The sequence below is a fragment of the Sapajus apella genome, unplaced genomic scaffold, assembly GCF_009761245.1.
Source record: "Sapajus apella isolate SASKATOON/1434 unplaced genomic scaffold, GSC_monkey_1.0 scaffold38, whole genome shotgun sequence".
In the NCBI taxonomy this organism is placed as follows: Eukaryota; Metazoa; Chordata; class Mammalia; order Primates; family Cebidae; genus Sapajus; species Sapajus apella.
Window position 1 is genome coordinate 8,436,202 of NW_022436978.1, and position 23,769 is coordinate 8,459,970.

The 23,769-nt window shown below is 41.2% G+C and overlaps 2 protein-coding genes across 5 annotated transcripts in view; both read left to right on the plus strand.

Moving 5' to 3' along the window:
• Nucleotides 1-12,289, plus strand: part of ATP13A4 (ATPase 13A4) — a 175,571-nt gene extending 163,282 nt beyond the window's left edge. For all 3 annotated transcript variants that reach the window (XM_032298227.1, XM_032298228.1, XM_032298229.1), the window contains 4 exons: nt 977-1,170; nt 2,262-2,350; nt 5,895-5,975; nt 9,604-12,289. In XM_032298227.1, coding sequence (XP_032154118.1) covers nt 977-1,170; nt 2,262-2,350; nt 5,895-5,975; nt 9,604-9,816 — 577 coding nt within the window. In that variant the 3' untranslated portion in view covers nt 9,817-12,289. The remainder of the gene's footprint in view (nt 1-976; nt 1,171-2,261; nt 2,351-5,894; nt 5,976-9,603) is intronic.
• Nucleotides 9,942-23,769, plus strand: part of ATP13A5 (ATPase 13A5) — a 124,316-nt gene continuing 110,488 nt past the window's right edge. The window contains exon 1 of one of the 2 annotated variants that reach the window (XM_032298225.1): nt 9,942-10,026. The gene's annotated coding sequence lies outside the window, so the exon portion shown is untranslated. Of the gene's footprint in view, nt 10,027-18,998; nt 21,999-23,769 lie in introns of those variants that run through there. The other variant, XM_032298226.1, reaches the window with a different exon arrangement.

The window sequence follows — 23,769 nt, forward strand, 5'->3', positions numbered from 1 at the left end:
CCAATATGATGCAAGGCAAATGACTCTTCATTCTGCCAAAGGTTTTGGCTCTTTTAAGTCCCTTGGGCAAATTTTCAGTGACTATTTCTTCTCTATAACACCATTTAAGGCTAACAAATGTATCATTCATTCGTTAGCACTTATCTTTGCCTGTGTTATACAATAATGATCTATGACTATCTTTTAGATCTGGGGTGACCTTGGATTACAGTTTGCCTGGGCAGCCCCAGCTTAAGTAACCCAGTTTAAATTAAGTGATGTCCCAGCGAAATTATTAACATCTTTCTTTTTCATCTTAAAAACTATCCTTGTTAGATGATAAGTTATGTATTCACCCCACTTACAAATTATCAGATTTGTCATTGTGGTTGTTGTTGTTATAGAGACAGAGTCTGTCTCTGTTGCCCAGTTGTGTGATCTCAGCTCACTGCAACCTCTGCCTCCTGAGTTCAAGCAATTCTCCTGCCTTAGCCTCCCCAGTAGCTGAGATTATAGGCACATGCATGTGCAGCTAATTTTTGCATTTTTAGTAGAGATGGAGTTTCCCCATGTTGGTCAGGCTGGTCTCAAACTTCTGGCTTCAAGTGATCCACCCACCTTGGTCTCCTGGGGATTACAGGTATGAGCCACCACACCCTGCAAAATTATTAGAGATGTAAAGCCACTTGAGGGAGGAATCACGGCTTACCCATCTCTTTCTTAATATAGCCTTAATGAACATGTATTTGTATCTCTCTCTCTCTCTCTCTCTTTCTCTCTCTCTTTCTCTCAATGTATCCAAAATATCCAAAATATGGATCTATCTGTGCTTGTTTTTTTTTTCTTCTAATTTTCATTTTTTTTTCCCCAAAGCACAGGCAATTATAGAAGCATTGAGTGCCTGCTCTAGACACTGTTAGGTATGGAGTCTTCTGGATACAAATGCTCCATAAAGGCTTGTCATCTTAGTTCATAGCTTCTTTGGTTTCCTTTTCAGTGCCTGCACATTTCAAAATGAAAGCATCTCAGAGTTAACCATGTCTCCAACTGCTCCAGAAAAAATGGAAAGTAGCAGTGCCTTCACAAGTTTTGAGAACACTACTATCTGGTTCTTGGGAACAATCAACTGTATCATTGTGGCTCTTGTGTTCTCTAAAGGAAAACCATTTAGGCAGCCAACCTATACAAACTGTGAGTAAAACTCTACTGGATCAGAGGTGTGAAGTCATCAGAAAGGAGAATAGACACGCCCAGGTCACCTAGTGAACAGCTGTAGAGTTGACTCTTACCTGGCCTCTCCTGACTTCCATTTTAGGGCTCTGCAAAACATATTGCACGGCCTCATTTTCACAATTCTTTGCTCTTTCCTTCAAAGCTGAATTAGATACTAGGGCTTCTTTCTCTCTTTCCTTCACTAGAAGTTGTCTCTGGGTGTCTTTTCTTGGGATCACTCCAAATTGAGAAGACCAATTTATTTCTCTACTTGTCAGTATTTGTTAGAATTCACCCTGGAAAGAGTGGAGAGAAGGGTAACAGAACTTAGGTAGATCCTGTCGTTTGCCACGAAGGCAATGGTGAGGGTGGCATTGTGTGGTGGCAGGCTGTAAGTGGGTCCAGCCTGGAGGAACCTGACTAGAGAGGGTTATGGAGGCTCTTGGCCAGAGTTCCTCCCTTCTACCTCCTTACATTCTGAAGTGGGAAGGTATGTCTAGACGAGAAATGAGTGACCTATTTAACCTCTGAGACGTTTATTTGTATACCATCACTACTTTTCTAATTGAAAAAATTCAAAGCCCAAATTGAGTATCTTTATGAATATTTTCATAAACATTTATTTGTTCAGAGAAAATTATTTAGCTCTTCTTCCTGGAATGAGGAAGCAGTTAAATACTGACCTCTATATGACAGCAGTTTAAACATTTGCCATAAGACAGGCTTCCTTTTTTCCAGAAAATAATTTGAGGCAGATGATTTGCATTAAAGCAACTAAGATACTTGGATTTATTGAACATGTATTTTGTTAATGTTACCCTATGTATATTTACTACGTTTATTCATTGAAACTTAAAATATGCATGTGAAGATTTTCACTTGCTTCAAGGACATGAATAGAAATTGTAGAAGTGAGACCCATTGCTTAGAAATGAGTACCTTCCGTCTAGTGTTTGGATGTAGAAATCAAGTAAATTAAATCAGTGTTAATCTAGAATATGTCTGTCAATATATGTGACATTTTTCACTTTGATTTCTCAAAATGATAGCTTGTGTTCTTATTTCCTCAGATATGTTTGTCCTTGTGCTGATAATACAGCTTGGTGTATGTCTATTCATTCTATTTGCTGATATACCAGAATTATATAGACGTTTGGATGTAAGTCTTATCTTTGGGAAATGATGATGCTTTACAGTCATATAACCCCTTAACTTCAAAAAGCAGATCACAATTGCAATTGACATGATTTTTGACACAAATTATTCTTTTGGGATGGCAGAGCTAAAAAGAATGTATTCATATTTTTATTTAAACTGGTCAAGAAATAAAATTCTACCTGATTTTGATTTCATGAGACTAAAGATAGCCTTTAAGTATTGAATATTTTAATTTTATTTTCTTTTTCTTATTTAAGGTACAGGATCTCACTCTGTTGCCCCGTCTCATGCTATAGCTCACCCCAGTCTCAAACTTCTGGGCTCAAGCAATTCTCTCACTTTAGCCTTCCGAGTAGCTAGGAATGCAGAAATGTGCCATTATGCCTAGCTAATTAAAAAAAAATTTTTGTAGAGATGAGATCTTGCGACATTGCCTAGGCTGGTCTCAAACTCTGGGCCTCAAGCAAGCCTGCTGCCTTGGCCTCCCAGTGCACTGGGTTTACAGGCTTGAGCCACTGCATCTGACCAAATATTTTTATTTTAAAAGATCCCTGGTATTATGGGAAAATCTGTTTCTATATTTTCTCTTTCAAATACGAGGGAATATTTTCCTAAATGCTTCTGCTATTGAAGTTGTTTAAAACTATTTTGCCTACGGCTTTTTTTGGTTAATTATCACTAAGTATTTATATTTATTTTTTATGGCTTTAAAAATGTTTTCTGTGTGTTCATACTTAATCTCTGTAAAACTTACTTTCCAAGAACCATACTTTACCTCATAAACTGTCTTACATTTTACAATATTGATACAACTATAAAAACCTACAAGATACCAAGATTTTACATATTCAAGCCAGGGAAAATCATATTTTGATTTCTTTAACCTATCCTACTGTTATTAAAATTTAATCATGGCTAAATGTTCTTTAGATCAATAAATACAATATTGAAGAGGTGACTAAAGAAATAGTTCTTTTAATTTAGTGCTTTGTATATCTGATTGCCTCTCCATCTCAAAGATGAGTTTCATGAGGTCCAAGAGTGTATCTTATTCATTCTTGTATTACCAGTAGCTTACACAAAGAATGGCCAAAAATGACAAAGGAATGATTGATCACTGCATATCAGACTCCTAAATATAACAATCACTTAGAGGACACAGTGTGTTCCCAACCAGCAATACCCACACAAACCCACAGTGACATTTGGCATACTAACTAGTATCTTTATTTTGTCATACTAATATATTTAGCATTAGTCTTTTTATTTTTGTGATTACTGTGGTTAGCAGTGTAATTAACACTGTTGTTAAGTGCCTTCATGAATTAAGTATTCATGAATATAAGTAGGCTTTGCCCACTGCTCTTCTAAGTCAGTTAAAACTTCTTAATCCTGCAGAAGTTAAGGATACGATATGATGAGTTGAGTGTCACTTTTTAATAGAAGAAGATTCTTGCAGAAAGGCTGGTATAACAAAATACAGAAGATATTTGATGTAGAGAGAACCTAGTTAGGGTCATTGCCAACATGACTGCAAAGGATTCTGCAAAGAATTATTGTTCACTTTTATAACAATTATTTTTCTTATTATTACATAAAAATATATGTTCTTTTTAGAAAATGTAGAATGTGCAGGCAAGGAAAATTATAACGTTATTCACTATATTCTTCCTTCTTTTAAAATTCCTATGTTATAAACATGTGTTGACTAATTTTTAGTTTTTTAAAAAGGATGAGATCACATTATTTTATAACTGAGAAACTGCTTACTTAAAAATTTATAAATTACTTTAATAGAGCACACATTCATTTGGTTTACAATTCAAAAGTTTAAAAAGTCATATAGTGAAAATCTCCATCCCATCTTAGATTCCCAGTCGCCAGTTCCCCTCTCTGTAGGCAACCAGTGACACCAGTTTATTTTACATACTTTGAGATCTATTTTGTATATTCTTTTTCCACATTTTTACATAAATATGAGAAAACTATTATATTTGCTCATGTCTGAACTGGGATCTGAGATGTGGATGTCAAGCTGAGTTGAGTTGTGCAAGAGAATTATTGGAGGAAATTCCCAGGGTGGGGGGCAGGGGAATAGAAAGTCAGAGGAAGTAGGGAGAGGCATCGCACTGTGATGGGGGTTTAATCTCTAAGAAGAATAGAGGGAAGAAGGAGGGCTGGGTGCGTAGCATCTCAGGCTGCAGCACACTTCTAAGAAAGTCAGGCCAAAGTTGCCCCTCAGGAGTTTCTATGTCTCATAGGAATAAGTCGGGTTAGAATCCTGCTGTCCTCATTACTCGGTTATGTGAAGCGTATGACTTTATATATGCTTTACAGCAGATGTGGTAGTGGATTCTGAGAATAGCAGTTAGGGTATTCATCATTTATCTTCCCAGAAGCAGAAGATCTGAGTGGAAAATTTTCATGGCTGCTACAACACATACATAGTCAGGCACCTTGCTGCTTTCATGTAACAGTATTAGTTGTTCCATATCAGCACATACATTTTCCTCATGCTTTTTAATGTTAATATAATATTTCATTTTATGTGAATGCATTTTATTTATGTGTTATATATATATCATAGTTTATATGTACTCCCATATTGATAGACATTTGTTTCCAAGTTTTTATTACAAAGCTGTAATAAAAATATTATTGCGCATATATGATTTTAGCCATATACAAGTATATTTCTGAGATAAGTTTCTAGAAATGAATTTTTAACTTTGAGAACATTGTCCTCTATAGAACTGTTTTAGTTTTTACTCTTACTAATGTATGAGGCAATGTATAAGGCAGTGCCAGGTACAATGGGATGCCCTTGGCACTTTTTCATTCATTAATTCCTCCATTGATTGATTCATTCACCATATGTATATATTAGGCTCTGGGCCTGGAAGGGGTTGGGAAGACAGAGAAAGTGGGCAAAGGGACAGGTCATGACAACCTTGATTTCAGCTCCATTTGCTCCTTTGGCAAGTGCCCTTGTGAAGGCACACTGCGCAGCTGGATACACAGTCCTGAGGGTGAAGCCCTGAGCCAGGGCTAAAACCAGAGCTCGGCTGGGGAGAGATGTGGCACCAGAGAAAAGAGGGCGATGCTGCCCAATTGTCAAGGTTTGATATGTGTACCCTCAGGCCTCCTGAGAATAAAGCCACATTCCTGCCTCCCTTTTGACAAAAAAACAAAGCAAGCAAACAAAAAATGATTTTACTATTTTTTTCTAATTGCAAAGTGACCAAAGTTATTTTAGGAAATTTAGAAATTACAGAGAAACACACACATGACAAGAAAAAAAAAAGATAAAAGAAGAAAAGCAACATTCATAACCCCAAATCATTAGGATCGTGAGTATAAACTTTCCATACTTTTTCTGTGCATACGAACATAAAAATTCTTTATACATGTAAGATTTATGTAATACACACACATATATATGACACGAGATTTATAATCTGTGAAAATGTATACTGTGGACATGTGAACATGTTTCCAGCATATATTTGTCTTCAGACTAACCGTGCTTCGTCATCTCCTGCCAGCTGCTCTGCACTCCCATCCTGTGGAGGGTCTCCATTGTCATCATGCTCAGCTTGAATTTCATTGTGTCCCTAGTGGCCGAGGTAAGTGCCCTCAGGCTGCTGCTCTTGTGTGTGTGTGCATGCATGTATGTAGGGGGACTTCTTTGGGACTCTGAAAAGCTGCCATGGACTCAGCAGTGCAGCGCCTGCCTTCCTTCACAGCGTAAGAAATGGTGCATTTCTCTGAGTTCCAAGCAAGGCACCAGTTTCCCCATCTGCCAAGTGGGGCTGGGGAGAATGGAATTATGGTCTCTAAGGTCCTATTCATTTCTAAAATCTCCAAATAAAGACCCAACACAATTTACTTTTTAAAATTGAGATGTGATTCACACACCATAAAATTTACCCCTTTAAAGTACACAATTCAGTGGTTTTTAGTGCACTCACTGAGTTGTACAAACGTTAACACTACCGAACTGCAGAACATTTTCATCATCACTAAAGAAATTCTGTACCCACCAGCCGTTGCTCTTCACTGCCCCTTCCGCCTTCTCCTGGGCCTTGGTAGCCACTAATCTACTTTCTGTCTGTGTGGATTTGACTATTCCGGACATTTCATGTAAATGAAATCAAACAATATGTGGCCTTTTGTGTCTGGCTTGTTTCACTTAACAACTCGTATCATTTTTGCCTTACAGATGGGAAATGATATTCATAGTGAGCTTTTCCAGCTTTCAATCTCCAGCTCCCATTGGCTCCATTTCCTAGCTTTTATTCCTCAGCTCCCCTGTGCTCCATTTCCTCAGTGAAATGAGCTTGTGTTCCTGCTTCCTTTCTCCCTGTGATTCACGCTTTCCTCCCTCAGTGCTATCAGACACAACCTCCATTCTTCAAAGCCTGTTGTTAGGCAGGGGTGCCCTGAAAAGGCATTTATGAACAAAAGAGAGGTGAGATGCAGAATTCCATCTGCCTCTATTCCTGCTCTGAGTTACTAGAATTGTTCCAGCAAATGGACTGTTCGTTATGAGCCATGAGAACTGACAGCCTGACTTCCCTGAAGTATTGTGGAGGCACGACCTCAATGAGCTCTCCCTACTTATTCCTGTGCAGAGTAAAGGCTTCACAGGAGCTGGTGGCAGAACAGGACATAAAAATTTCACTACTGGACTTTCTCTCTCTGTGCTAAACCAGAGCTTTTCAAACTTGAGTGGGCATCAGAATCACCTGGGAGGCTTGTTAAAACAGAGATTTCTAAGCCCTTCCCACAGTGTGTCTGATTCAGTAGATCAAGAAAAAGTGTAAAAGTTTGCTTTTCTAACAGGTTGTCAGGGGATTCTGATGTGACTTGTTCAGGGATCACACTTTGAGAAGCAATATGCTGAACCATATGGTCTCTAAAGCAACCAGATTAATAAAAGAACATTATCACAGGTGTCCTCAGACCCAATGAAAGAATGATGGTTTTGGCCTTTAAAGGATAATCTAATGTGTACATCTTATCCCTGTCCATGATCACAGGATTTCCTCTGTCTGGCGTATCTTTCCTCCATTTCTGCATATTAAAGTGCAATTCCATCCTCTAATGCACAGCTGTAGTATTATCCTCTTGTGCATCTTTCCTGATCTCTGAATCAGGTAGGCAAGTAGCAACTGAACTAACAGTGGTTTAAATAATAAAGACGTTTATTGACTCAAGAAGAGTGAAGATCGGTGGCTTTAAGACTGGCTTAGTGGCTCAGTAGTGTCATTGGGAATCCACACTCTTTCACCTTTCTGTTCTACTATCCTTAGATGTAGTCTTTTATGTTTGTGCTTGTGGTTTTTGTGCCCAGATAGCTTCCACATAGCTGGACTTTACATCTGTTTTCAGTGCAGGAAGAAAATGGAAGGAGCAGCTAACAGCAAGCCAGTTTCCATCAAGTCTGAACCTTTTCTTGGGAAACAGACTTTTCCTGAAGCTCGCCAGCAGACTTCCTTTTTTGCCTTATTGATTAGACCTGTGTCTCATTGTCATCATGAGTAGAAAAGGATTCTGGGAAAGCAGATCCATGTCAAACGTTAGACAATTTGCCTTAGACCATTTATTATCATTACTTTTCCCTTTTAGGTGGGCAGGGAAGAGTTGGGAGGGAATGGGCTGTATGGTAACCACGTATCAAAGTCTTCCATAATATTCTAGCAGGAGGTTCTTCCTTTTTCAGCATATTTGAATTTAAGAGCACAAGCTCAGGGGTAATCTACCTGGGTTTGAATCCTGGCTCCACCAATTTCTTGGTGTCTGACTTTGGGCAAATTATTCCACTTGCCTAATCTCTGAGCAGCCCAGAAAACAAACAGATTTGAGCAGGACCTTATCCTTACTATGCCAATGCTCATGATCTAACCTCCAGCTGAGAGGCATGAGATCTAGCGTGGATAGCTTTAATTGCCCCCACCTTTAAGAAATTATTTATGTGTTGATATAGGTATGCTTGTATGTATGAGTTATTTGAGTAGCCAGTCAGAAGAGCTCCTGCTTTGGATGTTTTTTAAAAGAAATGTCTCACCAAGGCTTTTCTTCTGTTTCCAGTTGTATTAGTCCGTTCTCCCACTGCGGTGAACAAATACCTGAAACTGGGTAATTTCTAAAGAAAAGAGGTTTAATTGGCTCATGGTTTTATAGGCTGTACAGGAAGCATGGCTGGAAGGCCTCAAGAAACTTTCTATCATGGCAGAAAGCAAAGGGGAAGCAGGCAGGTCTTACATGGCCCGAGCAGGAGGAAGAAAGAGAAGGCAGAGGTGCTACATGCTTTGGAACAATCAGATCTCATGAGAACTCACTCACGGTCATGAGAACACCAAGGAGGATATCCACCCCCATGATCCAATCACCTCCCTCTCAACCCTTCCTGCAACATTGGGGATTATAATTTGGCATGAGATTTGGATGGAGACACAAATTCAAATTATGTCACTGGTTCTGCATTGCATTTATAATGTGTGGTAACAGGACAGATCACCTCTCCGTAGTTTCCTCTTCCAGAGCAGCAAGGTGATATAAGTCATCATAATTCCAGAACTAAAACACACTCAAGGCAAGATGTAGAGCTGTAGAGCACTAAAATTTCTCTCTCTCTCTCTCTTTCTCTCTGTGTCTGTCCGTGTGTGTGTGTGTGTGTGTGTGTGTGTGTGTGTGTACATACGTGTGTTTTCATCTATTTTGTTTTAAGTCTTACTAAGGTTTCCTGGAAGTAAGATTTTAAAACCTTCACTTATGTTCCTGCCTTATCCCAGCTCCAAGAAGAGCTACTGTTTTCTTGTAAGGAAGACAAAAAAAAAAACAAAAAACCTTGCTGCAGGAAAGTAGAATAACTCATCTGGCTAAGTTTCCAAGAGGCTGAGATGGCTATGTGGATCTTTAACAGCCTGGCAGCTGTTACATAACCTTACAATGCAGAGCAGGATATAGCTCTCTCCCTTTGCCTGCCCTTCTGAACTACTCATTTAACAAATGGCTATGTACTGTGGTCCTATTCACACATGCCTCTAACTTTCACCTTCACTGAAATACAATTTTAAGATTACAAAAGATATGTCCAGTGAGAACACCTTAGATTGGCTCTGCGCTCAAGCTCTTTGTCCAGCTGGATCTAAGCAGCCATTGCAGTAGTGACTTACGATGGCCTGTGGAGGGCTGTAGCCTCAGAACACTCAACCCCTGATTGTGAAAAGCAATTCTTTTATTTTGCAGGAGGCCATTATTGAAAATCGAGCCCTGTGGATGATGATTAAAAGATGTTTTGGCTATCAGTCAAAAAGCCAGTATCGGATATGGCAGAGGGACTTGGCAAAGGACCCCAGTTGGCCCCCACTAAACCAAACCTCCTACTCTGACATGCCAGGTTGTGGCAGAGGGGTGTCTTACAGCAATCCAGTATTTGAGAGCAATGAAGAACAACTTTGAAGTTCATGTGATATCCAAGTTGATATTACAGAGAAACAATGACAAAAGGGACCGGTTTCATTGATTTTAAGAAATGAGACTCTTGCAACATCAGCTGGAGTTTTGAGATACCTATCAAATCATGGTGACAGACTAAAGTCTGTTTGATAAAATACTTTCTACAGAGAAGAACATTGACCCAGAAGAGTGCTTTCCTCTTGGCTTCTGAAGGTATGAAGGTATGGGAAGCATTCAGTGAAGGCAAGAATGGGCCAAGGATTGCCATGGAGACAAGCAGGCTAAAGGGGAAGAATATGTGATCTTTCTTCTTAAGACAGGATAACACTTTCCTTTAAAAAATGAGTTTAGGGGAAGTAGTACTGTGTATACTCATGGAGTTGTAACATGTTAAAGATCACTTTTGAATTTTTACTTCATCAGTGGAAAAACTAATGCATGGGAAACATTACACCAATCTTTACCGTCTGGATTCTTTTCCTCTGTAGTCCTTTTCAGATTTGAGGCTTTTTCTTCTGCTTCTGGCCTTACCCTACATATTATTAAGGATAAGCTCAGCCTATGCTGCAATAAAAAAGCAACTCTCAGATAGCAGTGCCTTAACGCACAAGAGCTTCTTTCACGATCCAGGTGACACTCCAGAACAGCTATTCTTACAGTGGTGACTGCTTCACTCTGCTGGCTCCATCAGCTCGACACAAGGACTCTGTGTTTACTGTGATGGGGGAAGGGGTAGGCTGGAGATCACATGTGGGCTCTTCGCTGCCTCACCCCAAAAATGGCACACATCTCCTTCCCTACTCATATCTCATTAGTCAGGGATTTGGCCAGGAAGCTGGCAAGTACAGTCTCCTGTGTTTGGGGATGCTTCGTGGGCTGATGAGCTGTCGCTACACAGGGTCCCCATGCTTAGAAGGGCCCCATGCTACTTCAACACTCTGCTGTTTCCATCATAAAATTTTTAATTTTTGAACAAGGATCCTCATATTTTCATTTTGTACCAGACCCCACAAATGATATAGTTGGTCTGGGATGCAGTCCTGGGAAGGAAAGGAAAATGGCAGATCAGAGAGCACTAGTGCTGTCCACTGACGTCCACTTCTTTTAACCCCAGAATTTACCCTATGTTTTAGGAACCTCTCATGTCACATGGCCAACTCCAGAAATTTTCACTCCTCTGCTTTGTTATTTTTGAGAAGCATTAGTCTTGTGCTAAGGATTATATGGTACTACTGATGTAAGTTCTTACACAACCAGTACGTTTTTTAAGTTTGTGGCTTCAGGTTCCAGAAAACTAATATTTTCCTTATTTTATCACTATTACAATTTGATTATACTGGATTTGTTCAGCATAAGGAAGACTCAGGTTTCTGTTAGCTCAGGAGACAACACTGAATTCTAGGAGCACATTTACACATAACATTTTAAGGCAAAAGCAACATTTTTATTATGAGCATCAGATCCTAGGTGAATGTTCTAATCGGGGGATAAGTGTCCTGGCCCAGGCTGGCTTTGCTACTAATTAATAGCATTTGCAAGTATTCCTTCCCCGTAACTGAGCTCTTGAGCATGGTTGATGGCTCTATTACTGCAGCTGATGGAACATGGTGTCTCCCAGCCACGAGGGTACCTTGTTACTTCTGGTTTTAAAATAGGGCTTGAAGATATTTCAGTGTTCTAAGACTGCAGAATCATTGTCTTTTTTCGATACAGAAAGAAATGTTTCCTTTTGCAAAGCCAGCCTTAGCAATGATATGGCAGTTCTGAATGTCCTTTTCTGAAAGTGTTTCTCATTTTCCAAAAGTAGAGGGTTGTGGGCAGGGGCAAGCTAGACGTGGTCTGCGAACTAGTCATGAGCAAGATCAGCCTGCACAGTTCATACTTAAATGTGCCCTTCGTTAAGTGTGTTCACCTCCATTAACTCACTTGAATTGTACAGTTGTCCCATAGCTCAACAAGGAACGGCTTATCATCTCCACCATGCAGATGAGAAAACTGAGATTCAGGAATGGCAAGAGCAGATCTAGGCCTCAAATATAGATCTTCTGAGCAAACCTTATATTGCTTCCAAATACTTCCTAATTATGGAGCTCTAGCAGGGCAGGGTGCTTAGTGTGATCTCACAGTCAAGCAAAGAATGGGCAACTCTTTCCTAATACCACGGCCTCTGTTCAAATGAATGCCAGTCATCCTGCCAGGCCTGGGCTAGAGGTGTGTTAAAAACCAAACCAAACCAAACCAAAAAATGATTTGTCTGTCTTTCTGAGACTGAGTTGCTCTTGCCTCGGGCCTAAGTGATTCTATCCCTAGCAATGGCCGGCAGGGAACAGGAATAAAAGAATCTAGTCCTCCACTAGCCAAGCAGCCATGAAATCTTTGGGAAAAGAGACTCATTTTGAAGACTGTATTCCTGCAGCTAACTACATCTTGGAAGCAGTAATTGAAATAACAGGGAGTGCCTAGCCTGGAAAAAAAATAGGGGACTGTGAAGGGTTATTCTGAGAAAGAAGGATCTGTTTGTGCCAGGTGGCATGAGAAGGCAGAATCCGGACAAGTGGGTAAAGATCACAGTGGGGATGGCTTCAGGCCATCTGCCCTAACCACTGTCCTAACAGCCAGCACTGATACCAGTGGAATGTACTCCATGACATTGAAGGAACAAGTGGCTATTCAAAGGCCAATTAGAGAAGGAAGTCAGGTATCAGATGAAACTCAATTACCTGCAAGATCTCTTTCAGGCATGATACACCCAATGTCTCAGTCTTATGCTGTGATGCGAACCATTTTCTACCGATACCCACACAGAATACCAGACTGACATGGGAGGATGAGCTCTGGAGGGAGGGCTCCCAGCCTTGTAAGACCCGATTGTATGGACATATAGACTCAATGTCCTTGTACCTTGAAAGGGGATCTTACCTCCCTACTGGAGATAAGATGCTAGGAAAGAGGTGCAGAGTGAGGCATTCTGATTGCTAGATTGAAGCTGGTTCAATCTGATTTGTGTATTTTCTTAAAGAGAGGTGTTTAAAATCTTTGCATGAGAGAGCATGGGAGAGTGCCCTAAACTTGAGGGCAGAGCAACCTGTTATCAATACACTTTCTTGACCAGACTCTGAAGGAGAACACAGTCACATAGTCCAAATCATTTGAGACAGTGTCCTGTATGTTCATCCCAAGGCACCTAGCTCTTACCCACAGAGAACCCTGACTCTGGGCTTCCCTCACTAAATATGTAATGATCTGAGAATGGAAATACATGCGTACCATCTGTATCCTTATGTGCTTATGGAGATGTTCACGTACACACCTGCAGATGTGTTGATTGAAAGAAAGTGATTATTTATTCAGAGCTTTGTATCTAGTTTATGCTATAATAAATTATTCTGTACAAAAGAGGCACATAAAATCTATAATTCAGTTTTCATAAAAATCAGTCTCTCTCTCTGCAGTGGAGTCTTTCACTCCATCTAATAAAATGATTTACTCCAGTAATGTTGAATCAAACAACATCTTTACAAATTTCCAGCCATTTTCTAACAACACAGATGCTATTTTTCTCTGCTTTATACACTGGACATTAGAGTTTACAAAATACTTTCAGACTTCTTCATTCATTTAAGCCTTGTAACAACCTTAGGAGGAAAGCAAGGCAAGGATTACTGTCCTTTTGATGAGGTACAGGACTCTCCAGATGGCTCAGCAACTGGATCTAGGACACATGGCTCGTGCATGGAGAAGCTGGATTCAGATGTAAGTCCTTTATCAGCAATATCCCTGCTGTGTCACACTCCCACGTTGTATTTCCTGAATGAAAAAAGAAAAAAAAAAACCTATAGCATGGAAAAAACAGATGACAGCAAAGGAAGCATCCAATGTAATTGCCACCGTGAGCACAATTTCTTCCAGAAAGATATTTTGGTGTCTCATGAAAGTTCTCTTGAACCTGACCATCAATCACAGAAAAGGTCAACTCCAACAGCTAAGAGAGTAAAATCATAGCACCAAAGCCTTGTGAGCCTGTTTCATGTGATCAGATAAAGCTCTGGTTTTTGACTGCAGTCTCCAGAAACAGAAACCTATATCCCTGCTTGATCTTTATTCAGACCTGCTTTCCACAGCTTTTCAGGTTCCTATAGAATCTCTTTTGGCTTTGAAGTATGCTCACTTCTCTACGCATAAACAACTTGAAAACTGCTGCCCCATAATATTCTGTCTGCCCTTTGGTTTCCACTAGACTTGTTAACAATAACCTTTACACTTTGTTAATAAAATGATTTTCTTCAAAATTGAACAAAGATAAAATTAACAACAAAACATAGCTCTCCCAGAATTGATCAAAGAGCCTTAGGAGTGAGCCACCTTTCCATCCTCAGGAAGACTGCATTTGCCATCCTCTTTGCCTTGAATGCCACCCCCCACCAACCTCCTGTTCCCGTTGCTGATTCCTTCTCCTTCAGATTTCAGCTCACTTGTCACTTCCTTTAAGAAGCCTTCCATGACCACTTCATCTAATGTTGCTCTTGCTCCACTACTGTGTTTTATTTTCTACATAATGCCTGTGCCACCGTTCAGATGACTGAGGCTGAAAGAGTGCTACTTGTTCAAAATCACCTAATGGGGAAATGAATGATCTGAGTCTATAATCTAGATCTACTGACTTCCAAATCAAGGTTCTTAACATTCTTCACATCTAGCCAGATTCTGCCAATTAAATTAGCTAATCTGTCAAGAAAAAGAATGCCGGATGCTGCAGAGCATTGTCCATGGTTGGATGAAAAACACTCTTAAGAGTCATCCAGACTCTCCCAGCTCTTTTCCTTGCTGTCTTCCCTTGACTTCTCCTAAGTGTTTCAATGCCATGAAAAATGTGATGAGTCAGTGACTTGTGATAAAGGATGCACATATAGTTGCTACAGAAATTCTGTTGAGTTTAAAATTGTGGATAAAGGGGGTTATACTGCAGAAAGGTCTCACATGTGTTGTATATATTGCACACTGTACAATCCTAGGATGGACCATTTATATTGTACTGCAAGCCCAGGGCAATGGTTCTGGATTATATCAAGGAAGCTTTGTGGGTAAATGATGGCTTTAACTTTGTAATTATAAACACATATATGCAATGAAAAGTTCCACCTGTGCCTGCTACAAACAGTTTCTACATCTTTAGACCATCTCTTGGCACTGTCTCTCATGCAGAACTTCCTCTCCTCTAAGCCCTTGGTTGCCACCTGCCTGATTACAGAAGCCTCTTAACTAGTCTCCCTGAGATCTTTCTTCCATTTTCATTCTTAAAGTCTCTATCTATTCTAGTTGCACAACTCTGATGGTGTTATGTCCATGGCCAGAAACCCTTAATGGTCTGAATTGTCTACCAGATAAAGTACACATTGCTTGCTAAGGATTTCAGTCTTCTCTACTGACCACATCTGATTTCATCTCAGATCTTTCCCCTTATTGAATTCTCTACTTCAGCAAACTGAATTTCCAGCAATACTCCCAGCATTCAGTCCTCACTTTCCCACCTCAATAGCTGATAAGGTTTGGCTCTGTGTCCAAATCTCACCTTGAAGTATAATCCCCAAGTGCCAAGGGTGGGACCAGGTAGAGGCAATTGCATCATAGGGACAGATTCCCCCATGCTGTTCTTGTGACAGTGAGTGAGTCTCATGAGATCTGATGGCATTTTCTCCTCTAGCACTCACTCTTGCTGCCCTGTGAAGAAGGTGCCTGCAGCTGAGTGCAGTGGCTCATGCCTGTAATCCCAGCACTTTGGGAGGCCAAGGAGGGTGGATCACCTGAGGTCAGGAATTTGATACCAGCCTGGCCAACACAGTGGAACCCCATTTCTAATAAAAATACAAAAATCAGCTGGGTGTGGTGGTGCATGCCTATAGTCCCAGCTACTCAGGAGGCTGTGGCAGAAGAATTGCTTGAGGCTGGGAGGCAGAGGTTGCAGTGAGCCGAGATTATGCCACTGCACTCCAGCCTGGGTAGCAGAGAAAGACTCTGTCTAAAAAAAAAAAAGAAAAAAGAAAGAAAAAAGAAAAGAAGGTGCCTGCTTCTCCTTTACCTTCTACCATGATTGTAAGTTTCCTGAGGCCTCCCCAGCAATGTGAAATTATAAGTTAATTGAATATCTTTCCTTTATAAATTACCCAGTCTTAGGTATTTCTTCATAGCAGCATGAAAATGGACTAATACAGTAAATTGGTACCGAAATGGTAGGGTGCTGCTGTAAGGATACCTGAAAATGTGAAAGTGATTTTAGAACTGAGTAACAGGCAGAGGTTAGAACAGTTTGAAAGGCTCAGAGGACAGAAAGATGTGGGAAAGTTTGGATCCTTCTAGAGATCTGTTGAATGGTTGTCACCAAAATGGTGACAGTAATATGGACAATGAAGTCCAGGCTGAGGTGGTCTCAAATGGAGATGAGGAACTTTTTGAGGACTGGAGTAAACCTGACTCTTCTTATGCTTTAGCAAAGAGACTGGTTGGCATTTTGCCTCTGCTCTAGAGATCTGTGGAGCTTTGAACTTGAGAGAGATGATGTAGGATATCTGGCAGAAGAAATTTCTAAGCAGCAAAGCATTCAAGAGAAAGCAGAGTGTAAATGTTTGAAAAATTTGCAGCCTGGTGATGCAATAAAAAAGAAAGAAAACCAGTTTTCTGGGGAGAAATTCAAGCCTGGTGCAGAAATTTGTCATGAGTAACATAGGAGCTGAATGTTAATCACCAAGACAACAGAGAAAATGTCTCCAGGGCATGTCCATGGGGAAAATGCCCTTCTTGACAGCCCCTCTCATCACAGGCCCAGAGGCCTAGGAGGGAAAAATGGTTTCCCAGTCTGAGCTCCGGGTCCCCTTCCTCTGCGCAGCCTCCAGACATGGTGCCCTGAATCCCAGCTACTTCAGTCCCATCAGTGGCTAAAAAGGCCAGTGTACAGCTCAGGCTGTTGCTTCAGAAGGTGCAAGCCCCAAGCCCTTGTGGCTGACCCATGGTATTGGGCCTGTACGTGCACAGAAGTCAAGAATTGAGATTTGGGAACCTCCACCTAAATTTCAGAGGATGTACAGAAACACCTGGATGTCCAGGCAGATGTTTGCTGCAGGGGTGGAGCCCTCATGGAGAACCTCTGCTAGAGCAGTGTGGAAGGGAAATGTGGGGTTGGAGCCTTCACAAAGAGTCCCCCCACTGGGACACTGCCTAGTGGAGCTGTGAGAAGAGGACCACCATCCTCCAGACCCTGGAATGGTAAATCCACTGACAACTTCCAGTGTAAGCCTGGAAAAGCCACAGGTACTAAACACCAGCATGTGAAAGCAGTCAGGGGGGCCTACACCCTGCAAAGCCACAGGGGTGTAGCTGCCCAAGGCTGTGGGAGCCCACCTCTTGCATCAGCATGACCTGGATATGAGACATGGAACCAAAAAGATCATTTTGGAATTTTAAGGCTTAATGACTGCCCTGTTGGATTTTGGACTTGTATCCTATAGCCCCCTTTGTTTTGTCCAATTTCTCCCATTTGGAATGGGTGTTTTTACCCAGTGGCTGTACCCACATTGTATCTAGGAAATAGTTAACTTGTTTTTGATTTTACAGGCTCATGGATGGAAGGGATTTGCCTTGTCTCAAATGAGACTTTGAACTTGGATTTTGGGTTAATGTTGGAATGAATTAAGACTTTGGGGGACCATTGGAAGGGTATGATTGTGTTTTGAAATGTGAGGACATGAGATTTTGGAGCGTCCAGGGGTGGAGTAATATGGTTTAGCTCTGTGTCCCCACCCAAATATCATCTTGAAGTGTAATCCCCATAATCCCCATGTGTCAATAGTGAGACCACGTGGAGGTAATTGGATAATGGGGGCAGCTCCCCCATGCCATTCTCATGAGAGTGAGTGAATCTCACAAGATCTGATAATTTTATAAACACCTGACATTTTTCCTGCTGCCACTCACACCATCTTGCTGTCCTATGAAGAAGGTGCCTGCTTCTCCTTTACCTTTCATCATGATTTTAAGTTTCCTCAGATCTCCTTAGCAATGTGGAACTGTGAGTCAATTAAATCTCTTTCCTTTATAAATTACTCAGTGTCGGGTATTTCTTCATAGCAGTGTGAGAATGAACTAATACAATACCTTGGCTCGTGTTCTCTCTTTTGGGGCATCAATAATTTTTACTCTTATCTTGACACATGCAAATCCCACCAGTTGCTCAATATTAGTATCCCATTAGAATACCATGTGGCCTGCCAAGCCAGAAAGGAGCTCTCTTTCTCTACACAGCCATCACATTCTACATATCTATTCATTGTGTGTGGCATGCATTTTTTTTTTTTTTTTTTTTTTTTTTGCTTTGCATCATAGTCCTGTAGTATCTTAACTTCCCACATCTCCCACCCAACCCAACTTCAACAGAGAATACATTTTCTGAGGGTAGAGTCCAAGCCTGAGTTGTCTCAACTTCTCATCCTTCACCTAGCACAGAGCCATGGTTGGGGGCTCAGCAAGCAGTTGTCACATGACTTAATAAAAAATATAATCATTGGGATATTTTGTTGATTTATTTCTCACCCTTTGTCTGTGAACACCTGTTTCTCATTCAGTACACTGAAGCTTAACTCAACAATAGAGCTGAGTTAGTGATTGCAATGTTGTACTTAATAAGTTTGGCTGTCTATTTATACAGTGAGGGAGTGGGAGTGTGGTGTGGAATTAAAAGAGTTAGGTGTGTGCTACAAAGACTGTGTGTGTGTGTGTGTGTGTGTGTGTTTGTGTGTGTGTGTGTACACATATATATGAAGCATGTGCAAGAGAGATCCATTCTGTGATCTATGGTCTGAGTGTCAGAATGTAATAAAATAAGGTGGAGGGAATTCCCCTGTGGCCTCTGTCACCTGGCAGTGAGGTGGCTGTGGGAACACAGGCAGAAAATGAATGTTTTTTTTAGATGGAGTTTCTGTCTTGTTGCCTAGGCTGGACTGCAATAGCACAATCTTGGCTCACTGAAATCTCCGCCTCCTGGTTTCAAGTGATTCTCCTGCCTCAGCCTCCCAAGTATCTGGGATTACAGGCATGTGCCACTACGCCCAGCTAATTTTGTATTTTTAGTGGTGATGGGGTTTCACCATGTTGGTCAGGCTGGTCTTGAACTCCTGACTTCAGGTGATCCACCCACCTTGGCCTCCCAAAGTGCTGGGATTACAGGAGTGAGCCATTGTGCTGGAGATGTGTGTTTCTAGTGGCTGATGCTATCACACACAGATATACAAGTGACATAAAGCGTCTTCATATAAGTGGCTAAAGGATAAAAAAAAGTAGTTAAGAGATATAGAGATGAACCAAGGGTGATACAGGGTATCTGTGCACATCATGGAGGCCTGGGATCCCCTGCCACCAACCTCAGGGTCAGGTAAGGCCTCAGAAGCCTGACCATGGAAGCAGCAGCAATAATCTCGAAGCAGTGGCCGATGGCCATACAGGCTGTGAGAGGGAAGAGCATGCTGTCCCAAGAGCACTGCATACTGCAGCATGTACGGGGGATCTCTGTGAACCTTCTCAATGACTCAGGAGGGACTCCAGAGTGGGGAGATTTCCATGGCCCCATTTTCAACAATGGTCCTCGATTTACATGGCTAGGAAAACATATGTTATAAGATAGGAAAGAAATCTCCCCCCAAGGTAAATACCCATTTGGTGAAAGCCCACACAGGGACACTTACAGGGAGAATCTTCTCAGAAAGCACAGCAGAGCCTCAGGGCCACCCTTTGCTCCTGGTCTGCTCAGGAACTAAACAGAATACAAGGTGGAGTGACTCCCAGCTGGCTGAGTGCTCTTTTTAGAAAGCCAAGCCAGTTTTCTCTTGACCCAGCCCAAGGTTAGCCTTGAGAATTTCATAAAGGCTTAAATAGCCTCAGGAATTCAGTCACAATGCATGACTAATTGGTAACTTGACCTGGAGATAATTTGTAGGTTTGAATCCTCCCTGGATGGACCCTGGAATCCAGTTTGGTGTGGATGCCAAGAGTTATACATGGGAAAATCCAAAACTTTGTGTCTGCCTACACCTCAGCCTCGCACAGCAGTGAGGAAGGTACACAGGTGACCAGGCACAGTGAACGGCTCAAGGGAGCAGGAGTCTAGCTGTACCTAGGCCTGTATGAGGGCAGGACTGGCCTTGGGGGCACAGGATACCATGCTAGCCAAAGCCTCAGTCTTTGACCTGTGCCCCAAGTCTGACTGCATCATTAGAGGCCACACAGTTCTCAAACAAAGTCAATATCAAAAGTGATTCTTTTGGGGCAGTGGCATATAGCAGGTTAAAGGTACAAGTTGAGGAGTCAGACAGATCTGAGTTCTAATCCAGACTTCTCTGAGATGCCATTTTGAGCAAATTAGTCACTGTGTCTGTGTCTTAGTTTCCTTCACTGTGAAATAGTATGAAATGTTATATTGATCCCTGACCCTGGTCTCTGTTACAGAGCTCCTAAAACCCTTGTAATTTCCTGAGCAACAAGCATGCCAGGAGAACCTTTTGTTCTGATGTTTGGTCTCCGCTCAGGTTCTGAGAAAGAGCTCCTAATGATCCCGCAGGTATGGGTAACAGGGGGATCCTTTGTTCTAGTATTTGGCTTTTGACCTCAATTCCTAACAAAGAGCTCCTAAATTCCTAGAAACTTCCTGGTGATAGGAACATCTCTTATTGTAATGAGGCAATTCTTAGTGGGCTCCTGGATAGGAACTGGCCACTAGAAAGACCAAGCCATAGTTAGAAGCTTGGAGCTTTCAGCCCTACTCACCACGCACCAGAAAGAGAGCAGCTAGAAGTGGACTTAATAATTCATTATGCTTACATGATAAATCCTTCATAAAAATGCCTGAACTATGGGGCTCAGAGAACTTCCAGATTGGCAAGCAAATCCCCATGCAGGGAGGGTGGTGTACCCCAACTCCACAGGGACAAACCTCCTGGGCTTGGGACTCTGCCAGACCTTGCCTGTGTATGTCTTCATCTAGCGGTTTTTCTGTATCTTTTATTGTATTTCTTAATAAACTGGTAAACATAAGTAAAGCATTTCTCTGAGTTCTGTGAGCCATCCTAGGAAATCTCCAATTGGCTGTTGGTATATTTATGATATCATTCATAATAGCAAAAATCAAAGGAGATTAAATGTGATTCCTTATTTCTTTTTCTTCATCTCTCAAACTTTAAGGAAGCTTCTTAAGTCTTAGCTTAACCCATGGTATAACTATTTATTGTATTGTGGGAGTCAGTAAAAGAACAAATTGAAGAATGCATGATTGAAGAATGAGTGAAATCATTAACACACTATGGACTTCCAGGAACTGAATGCATTTAACTTTATTTTAGTGCAAATGTAATTAACTATGTTTTACTATTTGTTTAAATTATGTTTTACTTATTCTATTTATTCTTATTTTTAAAATAACATACAAAGTAACCTACCTCTAGCCTTTGCTTACAAATTTAACTACTTATGCTTTGAAAGAGCGAACTTTCTTTCTGGACTTGACTTTGCAGCCCTTCTCATCCCATCATCTGACTATCCTGAAGAATGGTTTTTTAAATCGGCAGTTTCTGGATAGTTTCTGTCTGTGAGATCTCCCATGAGATGCAAAGACCTGTGCAAAACAGTCCAGATTTGGACACATTTTTTGGTAATGTTAGTTAGTTTTTTTTTTTTCTTTGCTATCTTTGCTTTGCTTAACTTACTTTCTCCATAGAATAGTCCACAACAGAAATTCATAGGCTTCTTTTTGGAACATGACTCTCCAACTTGAACTATCATGAAAATCCTCAGGGAGCTTATTAGAAATACATTCCTCAGCCAGATGAGACATACATTCAATCATAATCTCTAGGATGGGTCTTGGGGAGCTATATCTTTATCAAACTCTCCAGACGATTCTAACGATGAGTCAGGTTTAGAAACCATAGTCCTAAAAGAACAACTTAGATTATTTTCTTTCAGATGTGCTGTCTTGTACTTGTCCCTTTGGAGACTCATCTACAATTTTTTCTGCCACTCACCCTGCATTGAGAGAACTTTTTGTGGTACATTTCCTTTGTAAATTTGTCACTGTGCATTCTCTACCTTTTTTACAAAAGCAGTGCCTGGTGAAAGGAAATCCTGCTGACAGACTTCTCTCCCTTGAGGTAAGCCCATTTATCCCTGCTCTTTGTTAGAGCTCCAAGTACTGAATTCTTGACAAAACAATCACCCAGTGGCCAAGTTCAATGGGGAAAAGCATTGCCATGATCCATGGGCAAAAACACAGAATGGGGTTCAGTTACTTATATTCTTCAAATTAGTTGAAAATTTATGCAAAACTCCATTTTTTGAGATATACAAACGAATCCACCCTCCAGATAAGGGAGAAAAAGAATAACTGATTCTGGACCATTCTCCGGTTTGAATATTTTAAGGAAATCCTCATCTCACCAACTAGGTTAGATCATCTGCAATTGATTAGTAAGAAATCAATTTGCGGGCCGGGCGCGGTGGCTCACGCCTGTAATCCCAGCACTTTGGGAGGCCAAGGCGGGTGGATCACGAGGTCAAGAGATCGAGACCATCCTGGTCAACATGGTGAAACCCTGTCTCTACTAAAAATGCAAAAAAATTAGCTGGGCATGGTGGCGCCTGCCTGTAATCCCAGCTACTCAGGAGGCTGAGGCAGGAGAATTGCCTGAACCCAGGAGGCGGAGGTTGCGGTGAGCCGAGATCGCGCCATTGCACTCCAGCCTGGGTAACGAGCGAAACTCTGACTCAAAAAAAAAAAAAATTTGCCTTGGGACATTGGTTTAGAGGTTATTCTCCTTAAAACCAATCTTGTGATCTGACTCATTCTGGAATGCCTCTATCCATTCTCCATCTTTGTAACCACCGCACCTCATCACAGCTGTTTCCTTCCTTCTTTTGAATCCACAAATGCAATTGAACCTCTGTTCTATCAGTAGCCACAACACCAGTTTCAGCAGTGCCATTGTCCTCTGGTCAGCACCATTTACTGGTCTCAATTGTTGTGACCATTTTTAGTAGTAGTGAGGGGAGAAGAGGTAGGAGTTTAATGTTCACCAAGGCATTGACCTGGCTGCACCGGGACACCTTTTTGGCCACTGGTCTAACTCAGGTGGGCGACTTACCTGACAAACACAGTTAACACTTGACAATCATTCTCGCTGGCACTTGGTATTCTCATCAGACAAGTCATACAACTGAAAGTTTGTGTGGATTTGTCCTTGTGGCCAGTCATGTGGAAGGCTTTCCAGAATATTGACTTAAGTAGACATTCTGTTTCTCTACAGCTAATACACAGAGCACGGGGGCAACATGGCATATGCTTTGACAAGCTTAAAGTGCTTGATAATAGTCAATAGATTTCCAGGAACATAAAGTGAGCTATTGAATTTTCCTGGAACAATTCTAGTACTTTATGGTGAAAGAATGCTCAGACCAAACTCAACATGGTTACATGGACAATTTTAAATTGAGGGGAGAAGAAACTGGAGATTCTGAAGTGAGAGAATTGAGGAAGAGGTGAGAGAATGGGAAGATACAGGTGGTTTTCCTTCCCAAAGAAAGAATGGGTTGATGGTACCTACAGGTGCAGTGAGTACAAACATTAGAGAACACTTCGTTCTTTTCTGAGGTTGAGCCCCCCAGAAGCAGACATTGAGGCCCAGCTAAATATTTCTATATAAATCTTTTGTGAAGGAAGTGTTTCTAGGAGAAACTGGTAAGAGCGTGAAAGACAATCAAAGTAAGAATGTGATTTTGGGCAGGGTCTTCATTTTAACCTGATACTGCCAGGGAGCTTTGGAATGTAAACATTACTTCACTCTGTCCCAACTCTTGACAAGGAAAAAGAGCTTCAGACTTCTTCCTTGTCAGTCACCGGCTCAGGGTTGCCTGGGCAGGGTGGGG